This window comes from Phyllopteryx taeniolatus, chromosome 11 (genome assembly GCF_024500385.1).
Source record: "Phyllopteryx taeniolatus isolate TA_2022b chromosome 11, UOR_Ptae_1.2, whole genome shotgun sequence".
NCBI classification, from domain to species: Eukaryota; Metazoa; Chordata; class Actinopteri; order Syngnathiformes; family Syngnathidae; genus Phyllopteryx; species Phyllopteryx taeniolatus.
Window position 1 is genome coordinate 24,044,766 of NC_084512.1, and position 23,432 is coordinate 24,068,197.

The 23,432-nt window shown below is 42.2% G+C and overlaps 1 protein-coding gene across 6 annotated transcripts in view; it reads left to right on the forward strand.

Moving 5' to 3' along the window:
- myofl (myoferlin like) overlaps nt 1-23,428 on the forward strand; it is a 31,058-nt gene extending 7,630 nt beyond the window's left edge. The window contains exons 4-55 of one of the 6 annotated variants that reach the window (XM_061790756.1): nt 209-317; nt 1,023-1,098; nt 1,607-1,764; nt 1,910-2,038; nt 2,771-2,833; nt 2,927-2,977; nt 3,176-3,206; nt 3,306-3,421; nt 4,327-4,453; nt 4,544-4,647; nt 4,724-4,792; nt 4,861-4,904; nt 4,978-5,060; nt 5,317-5,352; nt 5,755-5,790; nt 5,880-6,004; nt 6,106-6,219; nt 6,367-6,544; nt 7,460-7,584; nt 7,670-7,779; nt 7,858-8,050; nt 8,549-8,704; nt 8,795-8,926; nt 9,021-9,184; nt 10,247-10,361; nt 11,220-11,322; nt 11,397-11,533; nt 11,607-11,771; nt 12,677-12,764; nt 12,924-13,001; nt 13,406-13,587; nt 13,649-13,807; nt 14,032-14,133; nt 14,218-14,379; nt 15,482-15,647; nt 15,727-15,797; nt 15,886-15,900; nt 16,498-16,596; nt 17,081-17,209; nt 17,845-18,000; nt 18,063-18,154; nt 18,233-18,403; nt 19,508-19,656; nt 19,747-19,886; nt 20,368-20,456; nt 20,534-20,629; nt 20,933-21,074; nt 21,158-21,257; nt 21,325-21,518; nt 22,340-22,449; nt 22,531-22,678; nt 22,842-23,428. In XM_061790756.1, the coding sequence (XP_061646740.1) occupies nt 209-317; nt 1,023-1,098; nt 1,607-1,764; nt 1,910-2,038; nt 2,771-2,833; nt 2,927-2,977; nt 3,176-3,206; nt 3,306-3,421; nt 4,327-4,453; nt 4,544-4,647; nt 4,724-4,792; nt 4,861-4,904; nt 4,978-5,060; nt 5,317-5,352; nt 5,755-5,790; nt 5,880-6,004; nt 6,106-6,219; nt 6,367-6,544; nt 7,460-7,584; nt 7,670-7,779; nt 7,858-8,050; nt 8,549-8,704; nt 8,795-8,926; nt 9,021-9,184; nt 10,247-10,361; nt 11,220-11,322; nt 11,397-11,533; nt 11,607-11,771; nt 12,677-12,764; nt 12,924-13,001; nt 13,406-13,587; nt 13,649-13,807; nt 14,032-14,133; nt 14,218-14,379; nt 15,482-15,647; nt 15,727-15,797; nt 15,886-15,900; nt 16,498-16,596; nt 17,081-17,209; nt 17,845-18,000; nt 18,063-18,154; nt 18,233-18,403; nt 19,508-19,656; nt 19,747-19,886; nt 20,368-20,456; nt 20,534-20,629; nt 20,933-21,074; nt 21,158-21,257; nt 21,325-21,518; nt 22,340-22,449; nt 22,531-22,678; nt 22,842-22,883 (5,929 nt within the window). In that variant the 3' untranslated portion in view covers nt 22,884-23,428. Of the gene's footprint in view, nt 1-208; nt 318-1,022; nt 1,099-1,606; nt 1,765-1,909; nt 2,039-2,770; nt 2,834-2,926; nt 2,978-3,175; nt 3,207-3,305; nt 3,422-4,326; nt 4,470-4,543; nt 4,648-4,723; nt 4,793-4,860; nt 4,905-4,977; nt 5,061-5,316; nt 5,353-5,754; nt 5,791-5,879; nt 6,005-6,105; nt 6,220-6,366; nt 6,545-7,459; nt 7,585-7,669; nt 7,780-7,857; nt 8,051-8,548; nt 8,705-8,794; nt 8,927-9,020; nt 9,185-10,246; nt 10,362-11,219; nt 11,323-11,396; nt 11,534-11,606; nt 11,772-12,676; nt 12,765-12,923; nt 13,002-13,405; nt 13,588-13,648; nt 13,808-14,031; nt 14,134-14,217; nt 14,380-15,481; nt 15,648-15,726; nt 15,798-15,885; nt 15,901-16,497; nt 16,597-17,080; nt 17,210-17,844; nt 18,001-18,062; nt 18,155-18,232; nt 18,404-19,507; nt 19,657-19,746; nt 19,887-20,367; nt 20,457-20,533; nt 20,630-20,932; nt 21,075-21,157; nt 21,258-21,324; nt 21,519-22,339; nt 22,450-22,530; nt 22,679-22,841 lie in introns of those variants that run through there. The other 5 variants (XM_061790757.1, XM_061790759.1, XR_009790917.1 and 2 more) reach the window with 5 other exon arrangements.
- The last annotated feature ends 4 nt before the right edge of the window (nt 23,429-23,432 follow it).

Genomic DNA, 23,432 nt, shown 5'->3' on the forward strand with positions numbered 1-23,432 from the left:
CATTTTGCAATCCATTGTGGTTAATAACCACACAGTGGCATCACAGAGGTGAAAAAGTGGAAGCAGTCCACTCCCCACATGGTTCAAGCAATTAGTCACGCAGTGGCCAGTTTCCTCCTATAGTAGACATTTACCGGCAGACTTGTTTTGCATTCAAACAAATGATTAACTATAAGGATTCATGTGGAATTCCTCACTTTCTTTTCAGGTTCATAGGATCTGCGAAAATCTCTCTGAGGGACTTGGCCGGTGGTCACGTGAGATCGCTCCCGTCCAAGAATGTGCCCCTGAGCAATGAGAAGCAGCAACCAATTGGGGTAAAACAAATCTTTTGGAAAAGTAACCCAATGGAATGTTCCCCTGCTAGATCGCAGTTTCATCATTTGCGCCCCCACTAAACGGCAGATGGCACACAACACAAAGTAGGCGGATTTTTGATGATTAATGGTAGGGGGTAGGTTTCAAAACCAATCTGCGAGTAAGGAGAATTTGCCAAAGTCGAGCCGCCCATATTTATCGTTTATTGGAAACACACTGAGCAGACTCAAGCAGAAGCTGCTGCCAGCCACAGCTCACACCCAGGCATTCACATGTGGACTCAGTGATGTCACACGCCGGCTCTTAAGGGCACATATCTGAAACATAGACACCACAATACATATTCTTTTCTTTACCTGTTGTCCATAAAAAACAGAGGTTTTATTCTGAAAAAGTATATTGAATATTCTCCTAAACCATGGTAACATGATGCACAGTTTGAACATTTAATGATTAAATGAAAACATGATCATTGAATACGTTTTAAAACATGCAGTTCTTAAAGATTAAATGCAAATGTATTGTACTTAAAAGTTAACTAGAACTTTGAACTGTACTTACTGAATCACTGTTCTATACACTTCATGCTTGAAGTTTTTTTGTGTGTGTGTTCAAATACATGTTTGATAAGTGTGCTTTAATAAGGTTAAATGTGTTTAAATGGTTTATTTGGTAAATATAACATTTGGGACACTTTTTTTCAGGCAACAATGAATTTCCTCATTGGATATGAACCACCCGGGGACACGGCGGACGGCGACGTGTCTCATGTGGACAACGGTAAGGAGACAGTACACTCACAAGTCGACTTCAGTCGAATGAGATTCGATACAAGCGCTGTCTCGACAATTCTGCTTTTACAAAGACAATAATCGGCACTTTTGTTGGACCGAGGCATGCAAACATTAAGTTGAGACCTCTATAAGAGGTGTTAAAACTGAGCATTATGATGTTCGAATTTTTAACAAACCTCTTGTATTGCATCTCATTAGGTTGTGAGGGTGCACCTAAAATTGTTGTCTGTCAGTGTGTAAGTTGAAGTCAATCAAAGGACACATTTCTCGTGTCATTTCCAACTCGAAGATAGAATATAAAACAACCACTTCCACTCAAAGTTTGCTCAATTTATGAATCGTTTCGAATGGAATTGTTTTGGACTGTAAGTGTAAAGAGGGAAAATGAGCACAGTGTACAGTATCTATACATAAAAGTGAGTTTATGCTATCGGTACCGGTATGTACTTTACCTCAAATAATGCAACATTGCATCATGCCACTGTGGACCCCAGAGGCCGACGAGGTGGCTGATGAGGGGGAAGCTGACGCGGAGGCAGGGGACCACGTGGGAAGCCCGGCAGTTCCGGGCACGTCAGTCCATCCCAGGAAAACGCTGCGCATCGGCCGCAAGAACCACAGGGCCCTGGCTAACAAGCCCCAGGATTTCCAGGTTTTGTGTTGGAGCTTCAATTCAATTCACGAGGGAATTTGTAATCACTTGACTGACATGATATAAGATCAAATCGGTCCTGCGCATTTTCTTTTGGAACTACTACTTAACTAAAAAAGCCTCACTGCTTCTTTCCCACGTCCAGATTCGTATCCGGGTCATCGAGGGCCGACAGCTGCCTGGCAACAACGTCAAGCCCGTGGTGAAGGCAAACGTGTGCGGCCAGACACATAGGACGCGAAGAAGAAGTGGCAATAACCCCTTCTTTGATGAGGTATTGAGTTGATTTACAGCCATTCCTTGTCGTTGTGTGAATGATGAAGAGCATTTACGCATTATTTCCCATTTTATCATTTGCATCGAAACGAAGGGAGACATTTTGCAAATTAGTACAACCGATTCAAACCGTCCCGACTATTTTTCACACTCTCCAAATTCCCACACTTTTCATTATTCCACGACAACGTTCCCAAAATAATGCCGTGATTTTGCGCATTGACCTCCTCGTCCAGCCAAACTTCAAACTGTTCAGCTCATTCAGGACATCTTGGGAAGTATTTTATCACGCTAGAAAAATGACCCCATTTTCGCACTAAAATAAGGGCCATGACAGATATAATACTACCGAGCCAGAGCAGAGCAGAGCCAGAGTATGTGGGGAAAGAAGTGAGCGCTAAAGACAACATTTTGATTTGTGGAGTGAACACTTTACTACATACACTTGGTATTTCGGTGGCTGTTATGTAAATGAGGCCCATTGTTATGTGCAGAAGTGCAGAACGGCTTGCTTATGGACACATATATATTATCTTTCTTTTTAAATCAGATGACTTTATACAGATTTACTTGGTTTAATGTCACACTCCGTAGACTGAACTACTTGTATACTGTTCAGTAAAAACTCACTTTTCCGTAACACTTCCCTTTGAAGTCCTTTAACGGTTGTTTCAATCTACATGTTGTTTTCCTTTATGACTATTGAATTTTTGTTTTTGCTTTCCTTTAGATATTTTTTTACAACGTTAATATGCTCCCTTCAGAGCTGTTTGACGAGAGCATCAGTATGAGGGTGTGTACTTTTTTATTTTCAAAATCATAGCACGCTTGACCAATGAAAGGCAGATTTGAATTGAATTCAACGCTGTGCTCTTTCTTTGCAAAGGTTTATGATTCCTTCTCCCTCCGAGCAGACAGTCTAATGGGCGAGTTCAAGGTAATGCAGCGTGAAACATCTTCTGCTGGCTTTTGTATTGCATTTTCTAATATTCCCTTTTATATTGTGTTTTTATTTTTTATGATGAAACATGAAGCGGGTCACATTGACCCGTGAACATGTTTTGGGTGTAACAAAGAAACAAACAGTTCAAGAAAGTGTTAAAAACGTAGCTTTCTCTTCCCTTGTCTTCCTCAGCTGGATGTTGGCTACATCTATGATGAACCAGGTCAGTCTTTGCCAATATATATATCTCTTTTGTAACTTCCTGTGTATATATATATATATATATATATTACATATGATATAAATATGACACTGTGTTCAGGTCATGCCATACTTAGGAAATGGCTGCTGCTGAGTGACCCAGACGACCCCACCTCTGGCGCCAAAGGTTACCTGAAAGTCAGCATTATCGTTGTGGTGACTGGGGAAGAGCCGCCGGTGCGTGCAGGGTTTATCTTCCAAGCGCAGTAGTGGGAGTATATAATAGACTGTTTTGTTGATTTGGGATTGCTACACTTGCAATAGCAGGAGATATCATGCTCGGTTTGGGTCATGAGCAAGGAGATATTGAATTCAATTATTATTACTATTATTTGATTCCTTTTTCAAATTCATTTCATTTCTTTTTTATTTTATTGACATTTATTTTGGGGTATTTTTCCACATTCACATGTATTTCATTGTATTGTATTTGGATTTACTACATGTATTTAAATGTGATTAATTTGTGTGCAAATGTATTTTATTTGATTATACTGACATATATCTTACATGATTTTATTTGCATTTATATTTTCTTGTCTTTACTTTATTTCAATCTTCTTGACATTTCTTTCATTACCACTTAAAATATTTGTAATGGCAATTTAATTGTATTTTATTTGCACATTTAACTTGAATTGTTTTATTTGAATTTGCATTTATTTAATCCAGTTGTATCTTATTTGTTTATTTTTTTCTCATTTGGTTGAGATTGAATTAACTTAATGTAATTTTATTAGAATTATATTTAATGTACTATTTATTATTTTGTTACTTATTTACGTCATTTGATTTACATTGTTTTATTTCATTTAATATTCTCGATTTAAATGTTTTCATATTTGCTTGATTATATATTTCACATTTGATTTGAATCTGATTGTCGTGTGCAGTTTGCAGTGGTGTAAAAGTGCACTGCAGTTTACTGAGCGGCGTTTCGAATAGTTGGTTGCATGACTCAACGGTCCTTATAATATCAACTCCTGCATTGGATCACATTAAATATATTTAATCAAGTCCTTGATGCAATATTTTCGTGATGAATACTAAACAATTGCACTGAAATGTGTCCTGTCATGCAGAGCGAGAAGAGAGAAATGAGCGAGGATCAGGACGACATCGAGAGTAATCTTCTGGTGCCGGCAGGAGTCACAATGCGACGGGCCACACTCAGCATCAAAGTGTTCCGTGCAGAGGACATGCCACAAAGTATGTAAACAATCAAGTACGTACTGTACTGCGCAGTGTGTTCTTGTTAAATCTCTTTCAGTGCTGTGCAACTTGTTGTTCTTTTCGCAGTGGATGACGCATTTGTTCAGACGATAAAGCACGTCTTTGGCGGGGATGGAGACAGGAAGAACTTGGTGGATCCGTATTTGGAGGTTAGCTTTGCTGGAAAAAAGGTGAATCAGTCAAAGCCAGAAGTTTTGTTTCCCCTGTTCTTTGGCGAGAAAATCATTCTCATGTTGTTCCTTTTAGCTGTGCACCAGAATCATTGAGAAAAATGCAAATCCTGAATGGAATCAGATCATCAACCTTCAAGTCAAGGTACAAAATGTACGGCGATCTAACGGGCGATAATGCGAGTCTTTGACCTTGTCCGTTGTCCTTTGTAGTTCCCGTCCATGTGCGAACGTATCAAGCTGACCATGTTTGACTGGTAAGAAGCGAGACGTTCCCACGCGGTAGCGTGGCAGCTTCTGATTATTGACGTGCCAATGCACTCTCGGCAGGGACCGTGTCAGCAAGGACGACGCCATCGGAACAACGTTCTTAAACCTCAGCAAGATATCCTCTGCTGGCGAGGAGAGGGAAGGTAAGGCTGTTTGCTGTCATTTCAAATAAAGTTGACTTGAGAGTTCAAAATGTAGCTGCACACCTCTTCCAACTACAATTTGAATATTAGTAATATTTGTTATTTTAATGCATCATTAATACATTGTATTTTATCTAATCAAATGTTTCTATTATTATTATTATTATTATTATACAGGTGATAAATAATAGGCGTAGAGGATTACAATTTTCTTAGGGTTATTTAATGTCCCTCAATGTCTTTCATTTTCAAACAGACACACAAGGTGAACTTTCCGACAGCCTGTCTGAACGTACGTAAGAAATTGTGGGCACCAGTTTCAAGAGTTTGGCTTTTAATTTGAAAGACAGCTTTGTCGTTGTTGTGTGCGTATGTATGTGTGTGACAGGATTAAACCAAAGGCTATTTAACCGATTTCTGAAAAAGTTTTTCTTAGCAAGAGTTGAGCATTTACTTTTGTCCACATCTGCACCAAATGGCTTCTTCCTGACCCCATGTCGGCCTTCTCTACCAGGTTTCACGGAAATCGGTCAAGTAGTTTCTCTTTTAATCTTGCTAAAACACTCCCAACTGAGGACATGGCTATCTTGGTGGTGGTAATAACATATTGGGAAACAGGCATAACAGTAGAGTCAAAACTAAATAATTGAACATTTATAAGGGTTGTTAAACCTCTTGTTTCATTTTCAAACAGACACTCAAGGTGAACATTGCAGCAGCCTGTCTGAATGTGCGTAAGAAAGGACAAGACTTTGGCTTTGTGTTTTAAAGAGGTCTCGGCCATTCTGTGTGTTTGTGTGTGTGTGTGTGTGTGTGCAGCGAATCCTGCAGCAAGCGAGTCTGGTTTCCTGCCAACTTTTGGTCCTTGTTATGTCAACTTGTATGGCAGCCCGAGAGAGTTTACTGGACTCCCTGACCCCTATGACGACCTTAACCTTGGCAAGGTAAAAAAAAAAAAATCAATCAATAACAATCTCCTCTCTGCCTGGAATGTTTTGATGATCTCTCATGTGAAAATCTGCATTGAACTTGATTGCACTTGCAGGGTGAAGGTGTCGCCTACAGGGGGAGGGTCCTTGTTGAGCTGTCCACTGTGCTGGATGGAAAAGTGGATAAGAATGTCGACGATATTTCCAGTGATGACATCCTGGTGGCACAGGTATAGGATTATTTAATAAGGCAGCTGTGCAACAGCGGCTCAGTTCCAGTTGAAGTCAAACAGAGAGTACACAAACTGAGAGTAGGGAAATGAAAGCTGCAGAAAGTACAGCAAGTATTTTAACCCCTCCTTCGCTCTTGCGTGCAGAAATACCAGCGAAGGAGGAAGTACTCCCTTTGCGCAGTGTTCCACAGTGCCTGCATGCTCCAAGAGCCGGGCGAGCCCATCCAGTTCGAGGTCAGCATGGGAAACTACGGCAACAAGCTGGACTCCACCTGCAAGCCTCTGGCGTCCACCACCCAGTACAGCTATGCCGTATTTGACGGTACGAATGCCAGCGTTCTTGCAGACCTATCACCGGAGGGCCGTGCATTTGGCACCTGGACCTTCACTGGGGACTTACCCGACCGAATCCGTCTCCTAATACCTTCCTAAATAAAAACAAACCAAAACATATTTTTCCGAGGGGAATTAAGAGAATTAAGAGTGTGCACGCCCTCGTTTAACTGTACGATGTGACGACAAAAATGTCAGGAAAAGCCTACTTGAAAGTTGAACTTTATTTGGGGTTAGTACGAAGCAGGTGTCCACTGTGCACCCGCATTTGAACAGAAATGGCATTTGAACAGGGGTGTGTAGACTTTTTATATCCACTGTACACTACTGGAAGCAGCGCAGCCAAAAGAAACGTTATGAAATGCAGAGAATAGACTGTTAGGAATATCCATCCATCCATCCATCCATCCATTTTCGGAGCCGCTTATCCTCACAACGGTCGCAGGAGTGATGGAGCCCATCCCAGCTATCGTCGGGCAGGAGGCGGGGAACACCCTCAACTGGTTGCCAGCCAATCGCAGGGCACACATACACAAACAACTATTCACACCTGGGGGCAATTAAGAGACTTCAATGGGACGTGCCCGGAGAAAAGCCACGCGGGCACGGGGAGAACATGCAAACTCCACACAGGCGGGGGCGGGGATTGAACCCTGGTCCCCAGAACTGTGAGGGAAACGCTCTAACCAGTCACCACCGTGCCACACTGTTAGGAATGCATTTATACAATTTCATGGAACATATATTTGAATTTAGATCAGGGCTTCTGAAAGTGTTTAGGACCAGCAGAGAAGGCCTTCTTGGTCCTAAATGGCCCACCACTGACCGTGCCGAGATACAGTATAATAGATTATCCGGAGACTCTCTGGTCACTCCCTGAAGCGTGTATTCTGCCTGCCCTCAGGTAACCACTACTATTACCTGCCCTGGGCAGACACAAAGCCAGTGGTAACGCTCACGTCCTCCTGGGAAGATATCAGCCACCGTTTGGACTCTGTCAACATTCTTCTGTCTATTGCGGGACAACTCGTAAGATTAAGACACAATGGCGCGTTGGGACAACACGTGTCAATGTCGCCTGCTCATCATCGCCCCTTTTGTCGTTTTAATGCAGGAACACAACTTGTCCTCTTTGAAAATGGCCATCCAGGCCAAGTTGTCTGACGACCGACAGGTTGAAGTTTTGCTCAAACTCCTCAGTCGCTTGCTTGAGGACCTCAACAGGTAATACTTTATGTATTTATGAGGATCTGGTATTGATAATTTGTGCTTTTAAAGGCGTTGACAATTTTTGGCGGACAGTTTCCAGTTACCGGATGTGGAGGAGCGGCCCAATGTGACCACGCTGGATCTCCAAATAAAAATCATGCGTGATGCAACACTGGAGAACCTCCAAAAGATGGCCAATAGCATGAGAGAGGAGGCCACAGATGTCAAGGCTACTGTCGGTGACATCGAAGACTGGCTGGACAGAATCAAACAGCTGGCGGTTGAGGTTAGAGAAAATCTCCTTCCTGTCTTACTGCTGCATTTACAGTGAACCCGTTTATTGCAATAGGTAAAAATCTGCTTTGTGGAGAGACCGTATAAATAAATCTTTGAAAATAAGTTTTACCCATCATCACACACTGTAGACACATTTCAACCTATTAAAACACACCTATTAAAATGATCGAAACACATTTTTCAAAAATATTCCTGAGCGCCTTTTGTCACTCTATCACTTGCATATTATAAGAGACGAAGCGTGCTTGCTTCGAGCTGCTTATTTTCCGTAAAACTGACACATAAAACAAAATATAAGTAAGCGTTGTATATTTAAACACCAAAATATTCCACCAAACCATATCTGACGGAAGTCCGCTGGCTTAAGGCGAACATATACGGCGAATGGATTAAAAGGTGTATCCCAACACTTTTGTCCATATGGCATGTGAATGAAACTCAATGAGCATGTTTTTCTTCTCGAATGTTTCTGGAAATCTTTCGCCAGCCTCAGAACAGCATGCCCGACGTGATCATTTGGATGCTGAGAGGAGAGAAGCGAGTTGCTTTCGCCCGTGTCCCGGCTCACCACATTCTCTACTCCAACTACAGCGAACAGGCCTGTGGAAAACACTGCGGACGCATGCAGACTATCTTCATGCAGGTACCGTGACAAGTCATTCTTTATGTGTGTGTGATGTGTGACTCTGTGTGTTTAATAGCTTCCTTCTCTACACTTATGGACATTTTTCAGTACCCGGTGGATAAAAATAAAGGCGTCAAGGTTCCCGTTCAGCTGCGGGTCAACATGTGGCTTGGTCTCTCTGCGTCGGAGAAGAAGTTCAACAGCTTCTCTGAGGGAAACTTCAGCGTCTATGCGGAAATGGTAGCTACGGCTTTCGCTGAACATTGATAATGTGACGCACAAGCCCTTTCTCATTTTTGAGGAATACTTCAATATTCCTTTTCTCTCTCCATAGTATGAAAACCAGGCCCAGTTGTTTGGGAAGTGGGGAGCTAACGGTCTGGTGGGTCGCCACAAGTCCTCAGACGTGACCGGAAAAGTGAAACTCAAAAAAGAGCGCTTCCTGCCACCGCCTGGATGGGAGTGGGAAGGCGACTGGTTCGTCAATCCTGAGCGCAGGTCCGTCTTTTTTGAAAAATCATTACACAGTGTTCACCCACTATATAAAGCGTTTTTTTTTTTCCATTTTTTTCCCGTTTGGTTTATTGAAAATCTAACACATAAAATAAAAGAGAATTAAACATTCTCCATTTAAACACCAAAATGTTCATACAAACCATGTAGAATACATTTCGTCCAAAGAAAGTCCGCTAGCTGAATGCTGACATGTAATAGAAAACACCACAGATGCGCTAACAGAAGTTAGCATAGATCTTACGGTAATTCTAAATATTCAAACAACTACTACTTTATCACACATGGAAAAGCAACACATACAAACAGAGTATACAACAATACTCGTAGGCATGTGTACTCTCTGCTGTTTTTTTTTGGTCCGCTTTAACAGTATCCTTACTTAGTGTAATGTGGGAAAGGGGAGCCAAAGTCACAATGCACGTTTCAGCCGTTTAGTCAACAAGAAAAGACAAACACAATGAGCACACTTACGCAGGAGCTGCTGTCGGCCACAGTTAACGCCCAGACACTTTGACACACCACCCTACCGCTAGGCCCCACCTCTTAAAGGCACATGCATGTACACAGACACTCCAATACGTGCAAAATCGGCTATACATTTTGTACTTTTGTTTTTTTGCATGTGCAAATACATTTACAAAGTAAAATAATAACCATATTGATACATTCATGAAAAGTGAGCTTTATTATTTTTTCAAGGCAGAATTGTACTGTATTGTATGTCATTCGATTGTGCAAGTGGTCTTAATGTCCCTATGATCTTATGGCAGTCGAGCCGGGTACCCTTTTTGTCACGGGGTACATTCCAAACCACTCGGCCGCCTCGGTTTATGTTATGCTACACGACTTGATAGCCACACGTTTCTACTCGTTCCTTTGTAAATTCTTTAATCATAATTCGCCGCACATTCCAACCGCAGTAACCGACGACTAACACAATGACAGGAAATGGAAAAAAGGAATTTCCGCATCCAGGTCTCGTGTAAATAGTTTCTCCTGGCACGCTGTCTGAGTCACTAACCCTAACCCATCAACATTTAACAGCCTGTTGACAGAAGCCGACGCGGGCCACACGGAGTTCACGGATGAGGTTTTTCACAACGAAACACGTTTCCCCGGTGGAGAGTGGAAACCTGCTGAAGAGCCCTACACCGATGTGGTACAAAATACTCTCCCCTGTACACACAAATATTGTACATACACGCATTCCACTTATGTCAACACTATGCGAATAATGCAGGTGAAGATTATGGGACAAAAGCCTTGTCTCATTCACGCAAAGTAGCCCTTGTTATCAGTTTGCTCTACACGATTATGTCGTCGTTCGTGCCGCCAAACCCACTGAGGCGTTTTCACACGACCGCAGCTCGCGTTTTAAAACTGTTCTCCTCGGTGTTTTGCTTTACTTCTCCTTCTCGTAAGCATCGACGCTGCAGGCTCCTGTTTTTAAAGGTCAGACGAACTCATGATGTGACACACACAGTTAAAAATGAGGGATTCAGGCACCAAGTGACCAACAGGGAAAGATAGAGTGCTTGTTCCCCTTCATAACTGTTACCATTCACTAGTAGTATGCAAAGAATCACTAAGTTGAATGTTCCATTTGAATGGAATCATGAAGTAAAGTTTTTCAATTTCCTATATTTAACTGCAGTATTAATGTTCAAACTGTGCATAATGTTACTGTGGCTCAGAATAATAGAGAGCAAAATACATATATTTTTAAGTGGTATTCCTGTGGTAATTATTTCAGAATGTAAAGCAGTTTCCAGGTGTTGTTATAAAAGGTCCCTGACATTCCTCGGTCAAAATCAACAAAGGGTAAAGAATTGGTGTCCACTTGTCACACTTTTGACTTTTTGTTTCTTTTACTCTTACTTACATAAAAAAAAGTTGAATCGATGCTTCAACCTTTACGTTTTTTTTCACACACTTCTCTTTAAGTACAGAGTGTGAGTGCTTTTTTCACCTCTGCCAGGATAAAGTCATTGAGTGAATGTATGTCTGTGTACTTTAGAATGGAGAAAAGGCTCAGAGCACCTCGGAGTTGGAGTGTCCCATTGGATGGACTTGGGAGGACGACTGGAGTTTCGACAGCAACAGAGCTGTAGATGAGAAAGGTAACGCATAATTATGGAGGGGAGGGTCCACTGTTAAAAAAAACCAAAACATTTCATGTGTTTTATGGCTCTAGGCTGGGAGTACGGAGTGACAATTCCACCTCATGACAAGCCCAAGTCCTGGGTGGCAGCGGAGAAGATGTACCACGTTCATCGCAGAAAGAGGCTCGTCAGACCCAGGAGAAAGATTTCTGATAAAACCATCGCTGAAGTAAGCAGCAATCGATTCCCGATTTAGAAAAATGGCCCTCGTCTTCACCGTCAATCTTGACTCTCTTCTGCAGAGACGAGAGACAGGGGAAGGCTGGGAATATTCCTCCCTCATCGGCTGGAAGTTTCACCGCAAGGAGCGCTCGTCCGACACGTTCCGACGCCGACGCTGGCGAAGGAAGATGGTTCCGTCAGACCGCATCGGGGCAGCTGCCATTTTCAGGCTCGAAGGTGCACTGGTGAGTCTAGTTAATGGACACCGCAGCTCATACAGGGGTCTTAAATGTATTTTCATCACAAACCACATGAGTGTTATGCTAGCAAATAAATGTATCATTGCCAGGGTTTTAACAGTATGCCAAAGGTACATACAGGTACCTTGATTTTTAGTTTAGGGTTTCGTTCACATCGGGTACAGTAAGGGAAGAAAATGCAAAACAAACTGCTTTTCTTCAGTGTAAACAGCAACACCTTTCATGACATTTTCAATGAAACATCAACAGCTTAAATCTTTCCTTTTTTAGGAAAGTGCAACATCAATGAGTTTCTTTCTTTTTAGGAAAGAAACAATGCAGACAGCTGCAACAGTAACAGTTGGAACCGCTTCGATGTCACAGTGTCATAACCCTTTAAGCAACCGCTATGTGAACACCAACGGCGCAGCAACTCACATAGACAGACACTATACCAATTCTCACAGACATATATTCTTTGTCCTTGAGTATTTACACATGTATTATACTGCGCACACCAGAAGGAGCCACACTATGAAGGCATCAAATCATGACGCACAAACTTTTTCCATAACATGTCCTCTTTAGTAGCTATCCCAGAAGGGTCACTAATATCTTTGATAGAGCTTTGGTGTTGGATCTCATTCGATGACATTGCTGGTGTATCGATAGTGATTATTGACTCTTGTGTTCTAAAACAAGGATTTCCCCATGTGCCTGTTACCATAACAACGTGAGTTTCTTTATCCTGAGTCATATTATTTATATTGGTGATTCACTTGCATGTGTCTCTTGCTGTCAAGCTCCTTAAGCAAGCTTCATTTTTTTCCAGTTTGACTTATTGCATACATACCAAACCTTGGTTGAAAATGTCCTTGACGCACGTCTCTCCCTGCGTGTTTTGTTGACAGGGGGTTGATGTGGATGAGAAGGCCAGCAAAACGGATGCTGCCAAACTATTTGGAGCCAACACTCCCACCGTTTCCTGCCACTTTAGCCGTGAGTAGTCAAGAGTCTGATAAAGCTCACGACTGATTCAAAGCCTTTGTGTTTTTCTATATAGCACTTCCTGGCTCGTCCTATTGAAAAATAAGACATTACAAGCATCGTGCCCAATCATGTTGTCAGCAGTGATTCATTTGAAAATGCTCCTTTTAGGGTCCGACATTTATCAGCTGAGAGTGTATGTGTACCAGGCGAGGAATCTCTGTGCCATGGACAAGGACAGCTTCTCAGGTGAAAAGCCAAAAATGGGAATCATTCTTTTTAGGAGTCAACAGCAGTGTGCAATAACAACAATAAAGTGCAACATCAAATAAAGTCACTCTATATAACAACAATATAAAATGGACAAAAAACAGTGTATTAAATAACATAATATAAATATCTAAATATTGTATGTAACTGAACAGAGGTGACAAAAACTGTTTTAAAACAAATTAAAAGTCGAATCCTTCGGGCTTGAAACTTTGTATAAATATACAAAAGAGCTTTAGTAACATTTGTGTGACTTTGTTCTGTCGCAATACTCCCAGCTTTGTTGACTGTTATTTACTCTTTGGGGCCCCCTAGTGGATGAGGGGCCCTAAGCAGCTTCGTTTGCTTATGCCTTGGGCGGTCTCCCCCGACTGACTCCGCAGATCCGTACGCCCATGTGTCATTCCTTCACCTGAGCAAGACCACGGAGGTCATCAGTGCCACGTTGAACCCCACCTGGGATCAGAGTCTCATCTTTGACGACGTTGAAATCTACGGGGACCCACAAACTATCGCTCGCAACCCGCCAGATGTAGTCCTGGAGCTTTACGACAGCGACAAAGTGGTGCGTTTTGAGAAAGACAAACACGGACAATGGACTTGTCTGAGCATTTTATGTTCTGCAGGGTAAAGATGAGCCCATGGGTCGCTGTATTTGCCCCCCAGTAGTCAAACTGAACCCCAGTGTGGCTTCTGGCAATAAACTACAGTGGTACCCTGTTACCAAGAAGGGCCGCTGTGCTGGAGAAGTGCTGCTGGCGGCCGAGCTTCTATTGAAGGACAAGGTAAACGCTGTCTCCAGCCAATCGCAGGGCAAATACAAGTACAGTGTGGACAAAAAAAGCGTTCACACCTATGGACCATTTAAGAGTCTTCAATAAACCCGACATTCATGTTTTCGGAAAATGGAATTCTGCATGAATTTGAAAACTGCTGAAGAAAAACCTTTCTGGAAATGAGGTTTATGAAACAATATGTAAGATTTGAATGCTGTGCTCTTGCCTTGCAGGCGACTGAGGGAGATCTTCCTCTGGCTCCTCCTCGCCGAGGGGAGAAGCTCTACATGGTTCCTCAAGGAATCAGGCCTGTTGTGCAGCTTACTGCCATTGAGGTAGCATCTTTCATTGCTACCATGACAGTCAGTGATGATAAAAATGAAGAATGAAAATGATGTTTTTTTGGTTTTTACTGCTAGGTCTTGACTTGGGGCTTGAGGAACATGAAGAGCTACCAGCTGGCCACAATTGCTTCTCCTAACTTGAGCGTGGAATGCGGCGGTGAGATCGTTCAAACGGCCATCATCAAGAATTTCAAGAAGAACCCCAACTTTCCTGGATCTGTGCTGCTACTCAAAGTGGTACAAACCCTTGGCTGTTTATTTGCCCAGTTGGTTTGAAGACCCGGTGCCCATTGGGGGGGGGCTATCAGAGACCGCGCACTTAAGCTCCTTTGACACAGAGAATTTCCGAAAGACATTCATTCCCCCATTATTCCGTTATCCCCCTGAGCCCTGGCACGGATAGCAAAAAACGCATATAAGTGATGGACCCCAAAAGGTTCATAATTGTCTATAAATGCCAAAAGATGGCACCGTAGCACTACCTTTCTATTAAAGAGGGCTTTAGCTTGTCTAATAGCGACTCCACTTATTTTAACAGAGTTCCTTGGCACCAAGATGTCACAAGATGGTGCCAATGCGCTATTGATTTAGACAGGGGGTTGGTCATCTTAGTGTTTTGCAGGAAGAAGTTTTTCAGCGAATGCCGGAGGATAGTTGACAAATTTGGAAATCAGTGCCGGGTTTTATAAGCCTTTACCACACAGAACCCACCAAATCAGGATTTTGGCATGTGTGTTTGCATGTTCACTCAACCACATGGTTTCCTGCTGCAAGGAGGTAATTACACGGTAGTGGCGTTTGCAGTTGGTTTTAATACAACAGGTTGAGTCTGTCGCGCATAGTCGGCATCCCACCTGCCACTAACACTACAATACGTAACAACAGTTTATGCTTTCAATTTGTGTTTGGGTGTTGAAATATATAAATATATCAATTTATGGAATACTTATTTAAAAAGTATTTCAATAAGTTTAAATGTAAGAGAGTACTGTTATGGATACATTTATCTAAGGTGCAATTTTTGATTTCGAATTTGCCGAATAAATTACTACTACTACTAAGTGTCTTTTCATAGGTTTATGTAATTTATGTTTATAATTTATTAATGTATGTAATAATGTATTTAAAGCTTGTGAAAGAGGTACAACTATACATATATATATATATATATATATATATATATATATAGAATGTCTCTGTATCGTGGATTTTCACCTTTTGGGGGTGTATTTGTATCATATCCCCCTCAATAAATGGAGGTACACTGTATTTGTACACAAACAATTAAAAAGTCCATTTTCCATATGATGTCACCTTAAAATAACCTGTTGTTTTCCAGCTTCTCCCCAAAGAAGAGATGTACACTCCCCCCATTGTCCTGAAGGTCATCGACCACAGACCCTTCGGGAGGAAGCCGGTGGTGGGCCAGTGCACCATCGGCTGCTTGGAGGACTTCCGCTGTGACCCCTATCGAGTCAACAGTCAAATCTGCATGTCTGCCAGAGGTAGACGCACGCACACGCATACACGCGCCACGATGCACTGCACTCATTCACAAGCTTCTGCGTCCGATTCACATTTCAGTGGCAATGATAGCAGCTGCTCAGGGAGATGTTGTCATAGACATCGAGGACAGGTCGACTGCCAAAGCTGAGGTGAATCATAATGCACTCACACACTTATGTGGCCGGACATAAAATAACAACTTTTCTATTAACCATTTCAATGACTCCCAAATTGCAGGTTCAAGCTGACAAGGTGAGTCTCTTTCTGCCTTTTCTTTTTTTTTTTTTAGATACAGTGGGTGTGGTATTTGATTTGAAAATAGAGCCATTATTCCCAGCTCCCTTGTTGTCACTGTTGCGCAAACATACGCAGCAAAATGTGCACGTTTTTGTGCCGTCCACTAACATGCGCCGACACTTTGCCTCCACTAGCTTTGCGTTGTTGTAGGCATGCAGCTCAAATGGGTGTGTCGTATCTGCCTATTGTTCATATCTATGTGCCAACCCGACTCCAACTTCTGACATCACTCACTAGGCCACGCTTCTCAAAGGCACACATCCAACAGGCGAATAATAAATAATTATACTTTATAAAACCATTTTGTTTACTGTGTTTACCTTCTCTTTCATTATGCTTTTTATATAACGCAGAGCTATTTTTCAATATTAAAATGATGTATATATTCTTTTGATGATTTACTTATTTTGATGGGGCTGGACTGGATTCACGGAATTTCAATTCATTTCAATAGGTAAAATGAATTTGAAATATTTCAAGGTAGAGTACAGGCACATTGTGTTCACTTGTGTCCTGGCTCTTCAAATATCATATTTCCTCTCAATTGTGCAGGAAGAGGAAGCAGTCGACTGGTGGAGTAAGTTCTACGCCTCGATTGGACAGCAGGAGAAATGCGGGCCTTACCTGAAGAAAGGATATGACACATTACAGGTGAGGACATGTTGGCCTTCAGACTCTGACGAAATCTCGAGCACGGTTTGTCGCCACTTGCACAGAATACAGCCAGTGAGCTAGTCGGTTTGACTTTGGACTCACAGTATGTCCAAAACAAAGATGGGCAGGAAAGCTTTTGTTGTAAACAAGTGATAATAAAATGAGAATTAGATTTCCTCCCATTTTCTGGAATTTTATTCCAGGTTCATAATTGCCTATGGATGCCATAAGGTAGCGCCAAATCCCTTTTCTATAAGACCGCTTTGGTGCTGACTTGTGGCATCTTAAGGTGGTCCAGATAGAGCCAAAAATAACAGCAAATTGGCAAGTTTTTCAGTGAAGAACAGATTTGAATTTGCGAACAAGTGAATTTGCATCTTGATTCTTCTTATTTCAGTGTTGTGGTGCATCGGGGCTCGATTGAACACATCCTTTCAATGGGCTCATACTTCTGGACCTAACTGAATTATTGCCTCTACAGGTGTATGACCACGAACTGGAGCAAGTGGAACAGTTCCAGGGACTCACCGATTTTTGCTGCACTTTCAAACTCCAGCGAGGAAAGACAGAAGGAGAGGAAGACGACCCCTCTGTTGTGGGAGAGTTTAAGGTGAGGAAGCGTTAGTCGGAGCGCTTGCAAGTGACTGTAATACCCTCGCGTGTGGGCAAGGAGAGCGACAGTCACCAATGCAGTTCGGGCCGTTTATTGAATGGGATAAAGCGTCAAAAACAAATCTTTAGCTGACTAAAAATTGTGTTTTTTCTTGTTTCTCAAAAATGTTAAAATAGGACTTGGGCAACTATGCCACCAGGCCAACAAAATACAAAATGAGAACATGCAATGGTCTGCTGTAGGCTACAACTCACACGCAGACGCTCACACTGAAATAACCGGCTAACCCGACTCCAGCCCCTGACATCACTCACTAGGCCACGCCCCTTCCAAGCACACATTCAAGACACAAATACTAAAGTATGAAACCAGTTGATTTCCTTCGATTACTGTATGTTTTATGTTTTTATATACTAAAGCAAATGTTTTCTTTATTAAAAAAATGAAAAAATGTGGTGGTTTTGGGGGGACTGGAATGGAATAAAGGCATTGCTATTAACTTCAATGGGAATTTTGTATTTTGTTTTTGATGTACGAATAAATTGAGTACCAGTGTCTTCTCAACTGATGTTTTGCATTCTTTTGAAGACGATACATCGTTCATTCATCTTCTCCCCTTTGCTGTTGCGCAGGGCTCGTTCAAGATCTACCCGCTGCCCGATGACCCTGGCGTGACAGCGCCCCCACGACAATTCCGAGAGCTTCCCGAAAGCGGACCTCAGGAGTGTCTGGTTAGAATCTATGTCGTGCGCTGTACTGACCTGCAGCCCAAGGACACAAATGGCATGGTATGTTGATGACTAAGATATTATATGGTACGAATGACATAGCTAATATTGTTCTCCTTCAGTGTGATCCATATGTCAAAATATCACTGGGGAGGAAGACTGTGGATGACAGGGATAACTACCAACCCAACACTCTAAATCCAGAAATTGGAAGGTCATTCTGCGCAGATGTTTTGCTTTGATATTTTTGGGATTTATTTTACACCGTAAGAATGCTTCTCACTTTGTTTAGGATGTTCGAGCTGTCTTGCTTCTTGCCACAAGACAAAGATCTGAAGATCGCAGTGTACGATTACGACTTACTGAGCCGAGACGAAAAAGTGGGCGAGACCGTCATTGATTTGGAGAACCGACTGCTGTCCCGTTTCAGGTCCTGCTGTGGCCTGCCGCAGACTTACTGTGTGTGAGTCTCTTTGTCTTTTGCAGTATATAGGGAGGAGCTACAAATAGCTACATGCATATCTAATATAGTCTTCCGTCGCTATGTCGTGGTTTATTGTTCTGTCCCCGGTTGAATCGCATTTTTCAAAACAGCAATTATTATTATTATTGATTTATTTATTTATTTTTTACAGTATAGGTGCCTGCCTTGAGATACAAGTTTCGTTTGACCACACTTGTAACTCAGAACAGTCGTATCTCAAATCATTTCCCCCCAGTGAAATTAATGGCAATGCCATTAATCCATTTTGGCCTCCCAAAAAAATAAAAAAAAATTGAAATGTGTTTTATAAGTATAACAGTACCCTATAATATGATATGTCATAAAAACTTCCAGTAATGATGTGATTAATTAGAATGTAAAGACAATTAAAATAGTTTTTGCCACATTCTTTGCTTTAATTCAATGGACATTGTGCTGCTCCTTCTGGCGTGTACGCCTTGGTCACCTGGGGTCAGTATAATACAGACATACGGATATGCTGTCGTACATGGAGGGGGTCTCAGCTCCTCAATATGCCGCAGTAATATTACTAGTCATTCTTCGCAGAGGATAAAGAATATATGACTGCGAGTATTGTTATATTGTCTGTCTACAGTGTTGCTGTACTGTTTTTGTTCAAATATCCATTGCTTAAAGGGTTGTAACATCACTTGTTAACTCGTGTGAATTGTGTGTTAGCATTCATCTAGCAGACTCGAAGTGGTTGTTTCAAATAATTCTCAAGTAATTCTCTTTGTTGAAGTGGATGTGTCCTTTGACAGTAGAGTTTAGCTGAGACTGGCAATTCAAATCTTGAAGACTCTTTTTTTTGAAAAATTGGTTTGCCAAGTTGTTGCTTGGGAAATTAGTTGAGTCACAGGCACCTCGCAAAAAAAGCAGCTGAACGACGGCTCGCATCTCGAAAAACTAAGTCGGGTCACTTGTATCTCAAGGCGCCACTGAAGTTCCTTGGCACCAAGATGCCACAAGGTTGTTGTGCTACTACTTGTATGCTGTAATGAAAGTGCAATTAGATGTGCAATACAAATCCTTATTGTATGACAGTATATGACTTGCTTGCAGCTCTGGGATTAATCGATGGCGAGACCAGCTGAAACCTTCTCAGATTCTCCAAAATGTGGCCAAGGCTAGGGGTGTTCCTCCCCCACGCTTTGAGGGCGATGGAAACACTCTGTTCTTTTCAGGAAAACAATACAGCCTGCAGGATTTTGGTATATTTATGATTTATGATTAGCCAACTACCTCCTCCATGTGATTTCCATTTATGCACAACCACTTTGGTCTTTTGTGCCCCTTTGCAGAGGCAACCACTCCCACCCACCCCCACCTTGGTCCGGCCAGCGAGAGACTGCCACTGCATGTCCTCAGAGACCAGGGCTTGGTACCTGAGCATGTAGAGACCCGGACCCTGTGCAGCTCTCACCAACCCAACTTGTCACAGGTTAAGAAACATTGCTAAATAATTCACCTTAATAGAGTGACTCTGGCAACGAAATAGAGTGGAACACACGTTTAGGCCCTCATCATTCAAATCTTGAAACTTCAACTTGAGCATCTAAAGCAGCATTTTCACGACAGACCACATCGTAGTTATGGTTTCCCTCAGAAGGCTGCTTGTGTGTGTGAAACTCACATCAATGTATATATTATTAAGTGTATTTTCAATTAAACACAATGAATTTAAAATTAGAAGTCACGGAATATAGTGATAACCACAAATATTATTATTTAGATGATTTCCAACTTAGTCAAACATGGAAATCTGTCCTCGTTCTGGGCCCCTTGCAAATAATCGCGCATCGGGTTCCCTCCGCTTGGATAGCGCATGCTTTCCCCCCCTTTTGGCTAGTCTGTACGAGCCTTCCTGTACGTGGAGGATAATGAGGTAAGTTACTTTAAAATGCCCTTTCCCGTAAATACAGGGACGGATTCAAATGTGGGTGGACGTCTTTCCCAAGAGCCTCGGTCTGCCGGGGCCTCCGTGTGACATCACGCCACGGAAAGCCAAGAAGTATGAAATGTTTGTTGGGGTGGGGAAAGTGAGTTCAGACAGTAGAAGAATTATACATTGTGTTGTCTTTGGAACAGGTATTACTTGCGTGCCATTGTTTGGAACACAACTGATGTCACGCTGGACGAAACAAGCATCACAGGGGAAAGCATGAGCGATATCTACGTGAAAGGGTAATATAGACTGTATATACACTATAACTATGCCTCTTAAAGGCACATATCTAATACACAGATACTACAATACTCAGTACATTTGATACTGTTTTGTGTGTTCAAAAGTTAGTTTTTGTCATTTTAAATGTGTTTCAAGCATGTGTGTGGGGATACAATTATTTGTAAAAAATGTACATCTCGCGGTTTTTCACCTGTTGGGGGGGAGTGATCGAACGACAAATGGGCTTTCACAGTCCTTCACTCACCTGCTATTTTGATATACCCGAGCGTGCTTCTCTTATTTATTCTACTGTGTCCTAGATGGATGCCAGGAATGGAGGAGGACAAACAGAAGACAGACGTTCACTACAGATCCCTGGACGGCGATGGAAATTTCAACTGGAGGTTTGTCTTTGCGTTCGACTACCTGCCAGCGGAGCAGCTCTGCGTCGTCTCGAGGAAAGTGAGTGAGAGCGTCCGATTGGAATGGATCGCGGGCATCACGGGCAGGCTAAATGTCCAATTACCGTTCCTGTCCTTTCCTAGGAACACTTCTGGAATCTGGACAAGACTGAGTTTAGGATCCCTCCCAAGTTGATTGTCCAGATATGGGACAATGACAAATTCTCCTTGGATGATTACTTGGGTAAGAAAATATTTTGACTCACGAAATATTGATAACTATTGAACTTGTGTCCACATTTGTGTCACAGGCTCAATCGAGCTGGACCTACTCAATCTAATCGCCCCTGCGAAAACCCCCGAAAAGTGCAGCTTGAAAATGTTGCCCGGAACGACCAGCTCCGACTCCTCCAAGAAGTCCGTCTTCAACTCCCTTTTCACCCAAAAGTCAGTTCGAGGCTGGTGGCCGTGCGCCATCGAGCAGGATGGGAAAAAAGTCCTCGGTGTATGTTTGAACCCACATTTGTAATGCAATACTTCTTGTTTATGTCTGTGCCAGTCAATCTCCGGGCACATATAGACAAATAACCATGCGCAGTCACGTTCGCACCTATGGACAATTTATAGACTTAGCATGCATGTTTTAGGAATGTGGGAGGAAGCTGGAGTACCTGTTGAAAACCCAGCCAAGCGCAGGGACAGCATGCAAACTCCACACTTTATGGAAAGCTGTTTGAGCATGTATTCGATATCCTCTATGGCCATATAAAATTCTACCTTTTAACACCCGACACCTTAGTAGTATTACTAGTGGTGTGCAAATGTCACGCGATGTGGTTTTCCCTCACTACTAATATGTAATTGTCCTACTCGTCTCGCAAAGTTGTCCTAATAGTGCAGACAAAGAATGTACTAGTACATTGACCTCAAGCTGGCTATCAAGGATATTGTATAAAAGCTCAAACAGCATTCCATGATGCTGGTTGAGCATTTATTGGGGGAAAACATTACAACATTACTTGTAAGAGGCATGCATTAGTTGTACTATTGCGGTGAGTTATCTTACTAGTGGACAGACCCAAGTCGTTGCTCAAGCTGCCACAAGATGGTGCCAAAGCACTACTTTCCCATTAGACAGGCCTTTGGCATTGTCTTGTGGCGATTTAGCGTGTTTAAGAAAGAGCACCAAAACAGTTTTTCAATGAATAACGGAGAATAGGTTAAAACACAGAGTACAGTGAATAGGTGGGGCAACACTGTATTTGTATGCAAGCAATTCAATATGACATTTTCCACAATGTCCCCTTAAATGGATCTCTTTTACAGGGGAAAGTAGAGATGACGCTGGAAATAGTGGAGGAGAAGGAGATGGAGGAGCGACCCGCCGGGAAAGGCAGAGAAGAACCCAACATGAACCCTAAACTGGAGCCACCCAAGTGACTATCCTTTCAAATATGAGTTATCGTCACATTTTCTTGACCATGCCTAATCATCGCCGCCTCATCTCTCTCCGCCAGCCGTCCCGACACATCGTTCTTCTGGTTTACGAGCCCTTGCAAGACCTTGAAGTTCATCATATGGCGGAGATTCAGATTGCTTTTTATCATCGGGATCCTACTGCTGCTAGTGTTACTGTTCTTCGGGATCCTTTTATACTCGCTCCCTGTAAGTTCCCACACTTCTCCATTTCCTGCTTAATCCATACATACTCTAAGGTTCATCATTTGAAATCGGCAATTGTACGGTTCTTTTTGGCCTAGGTCAAAATTGCATAGAAGATGATCATCGTGTAAGTGTTAACAATCATGTTACATGTTTATCTCTACAGAACTATATCTCCATGAAGATTGTGAAGCCCTTCTCCAAGTGACACCAAAAACAACCTGTCCACCATTTTGCTGAAGAATCATCAAAATAATTGTCCTTCAAGCAACATCCAATGACTTGATGAAACACATCACAGCTGTTTGTATCATTTGCACTATCATTGACCGTTTGTTGTCAATTTCAAAGTGTGTTTTTTTTTTTTTTTTTTTAACTAAAATGTATAGAGAGTTGATCTTGTAAATTGGGTCCCAAAGTTATGTGATGTCTATGGAATGTGCTCTGCCAATCATTTCAATGACCTGCTGTTTAACGTGTTTATAAGTGTCTTATTAATTTTGGTTGTCCTTTCTACATATTGTATACATTAGTTGTAAAATGTATTTCTATGGTGTCAGGATCAGTCAATTAACTTGAAAGTTACTGGATACATTACGTCGACGTCATCAGATTGAGTCCCTGCATTGATTTGCGGTTTCTCATCCCTTTCAGATTTTACGACCAAAAAAAAAAACTCATTTGCGGGTCGGTCGCTATGATACCACCGTCTGACTCCGCCTTTTCCCCCTAAATAAACCTGCTTTGATTGGACCTC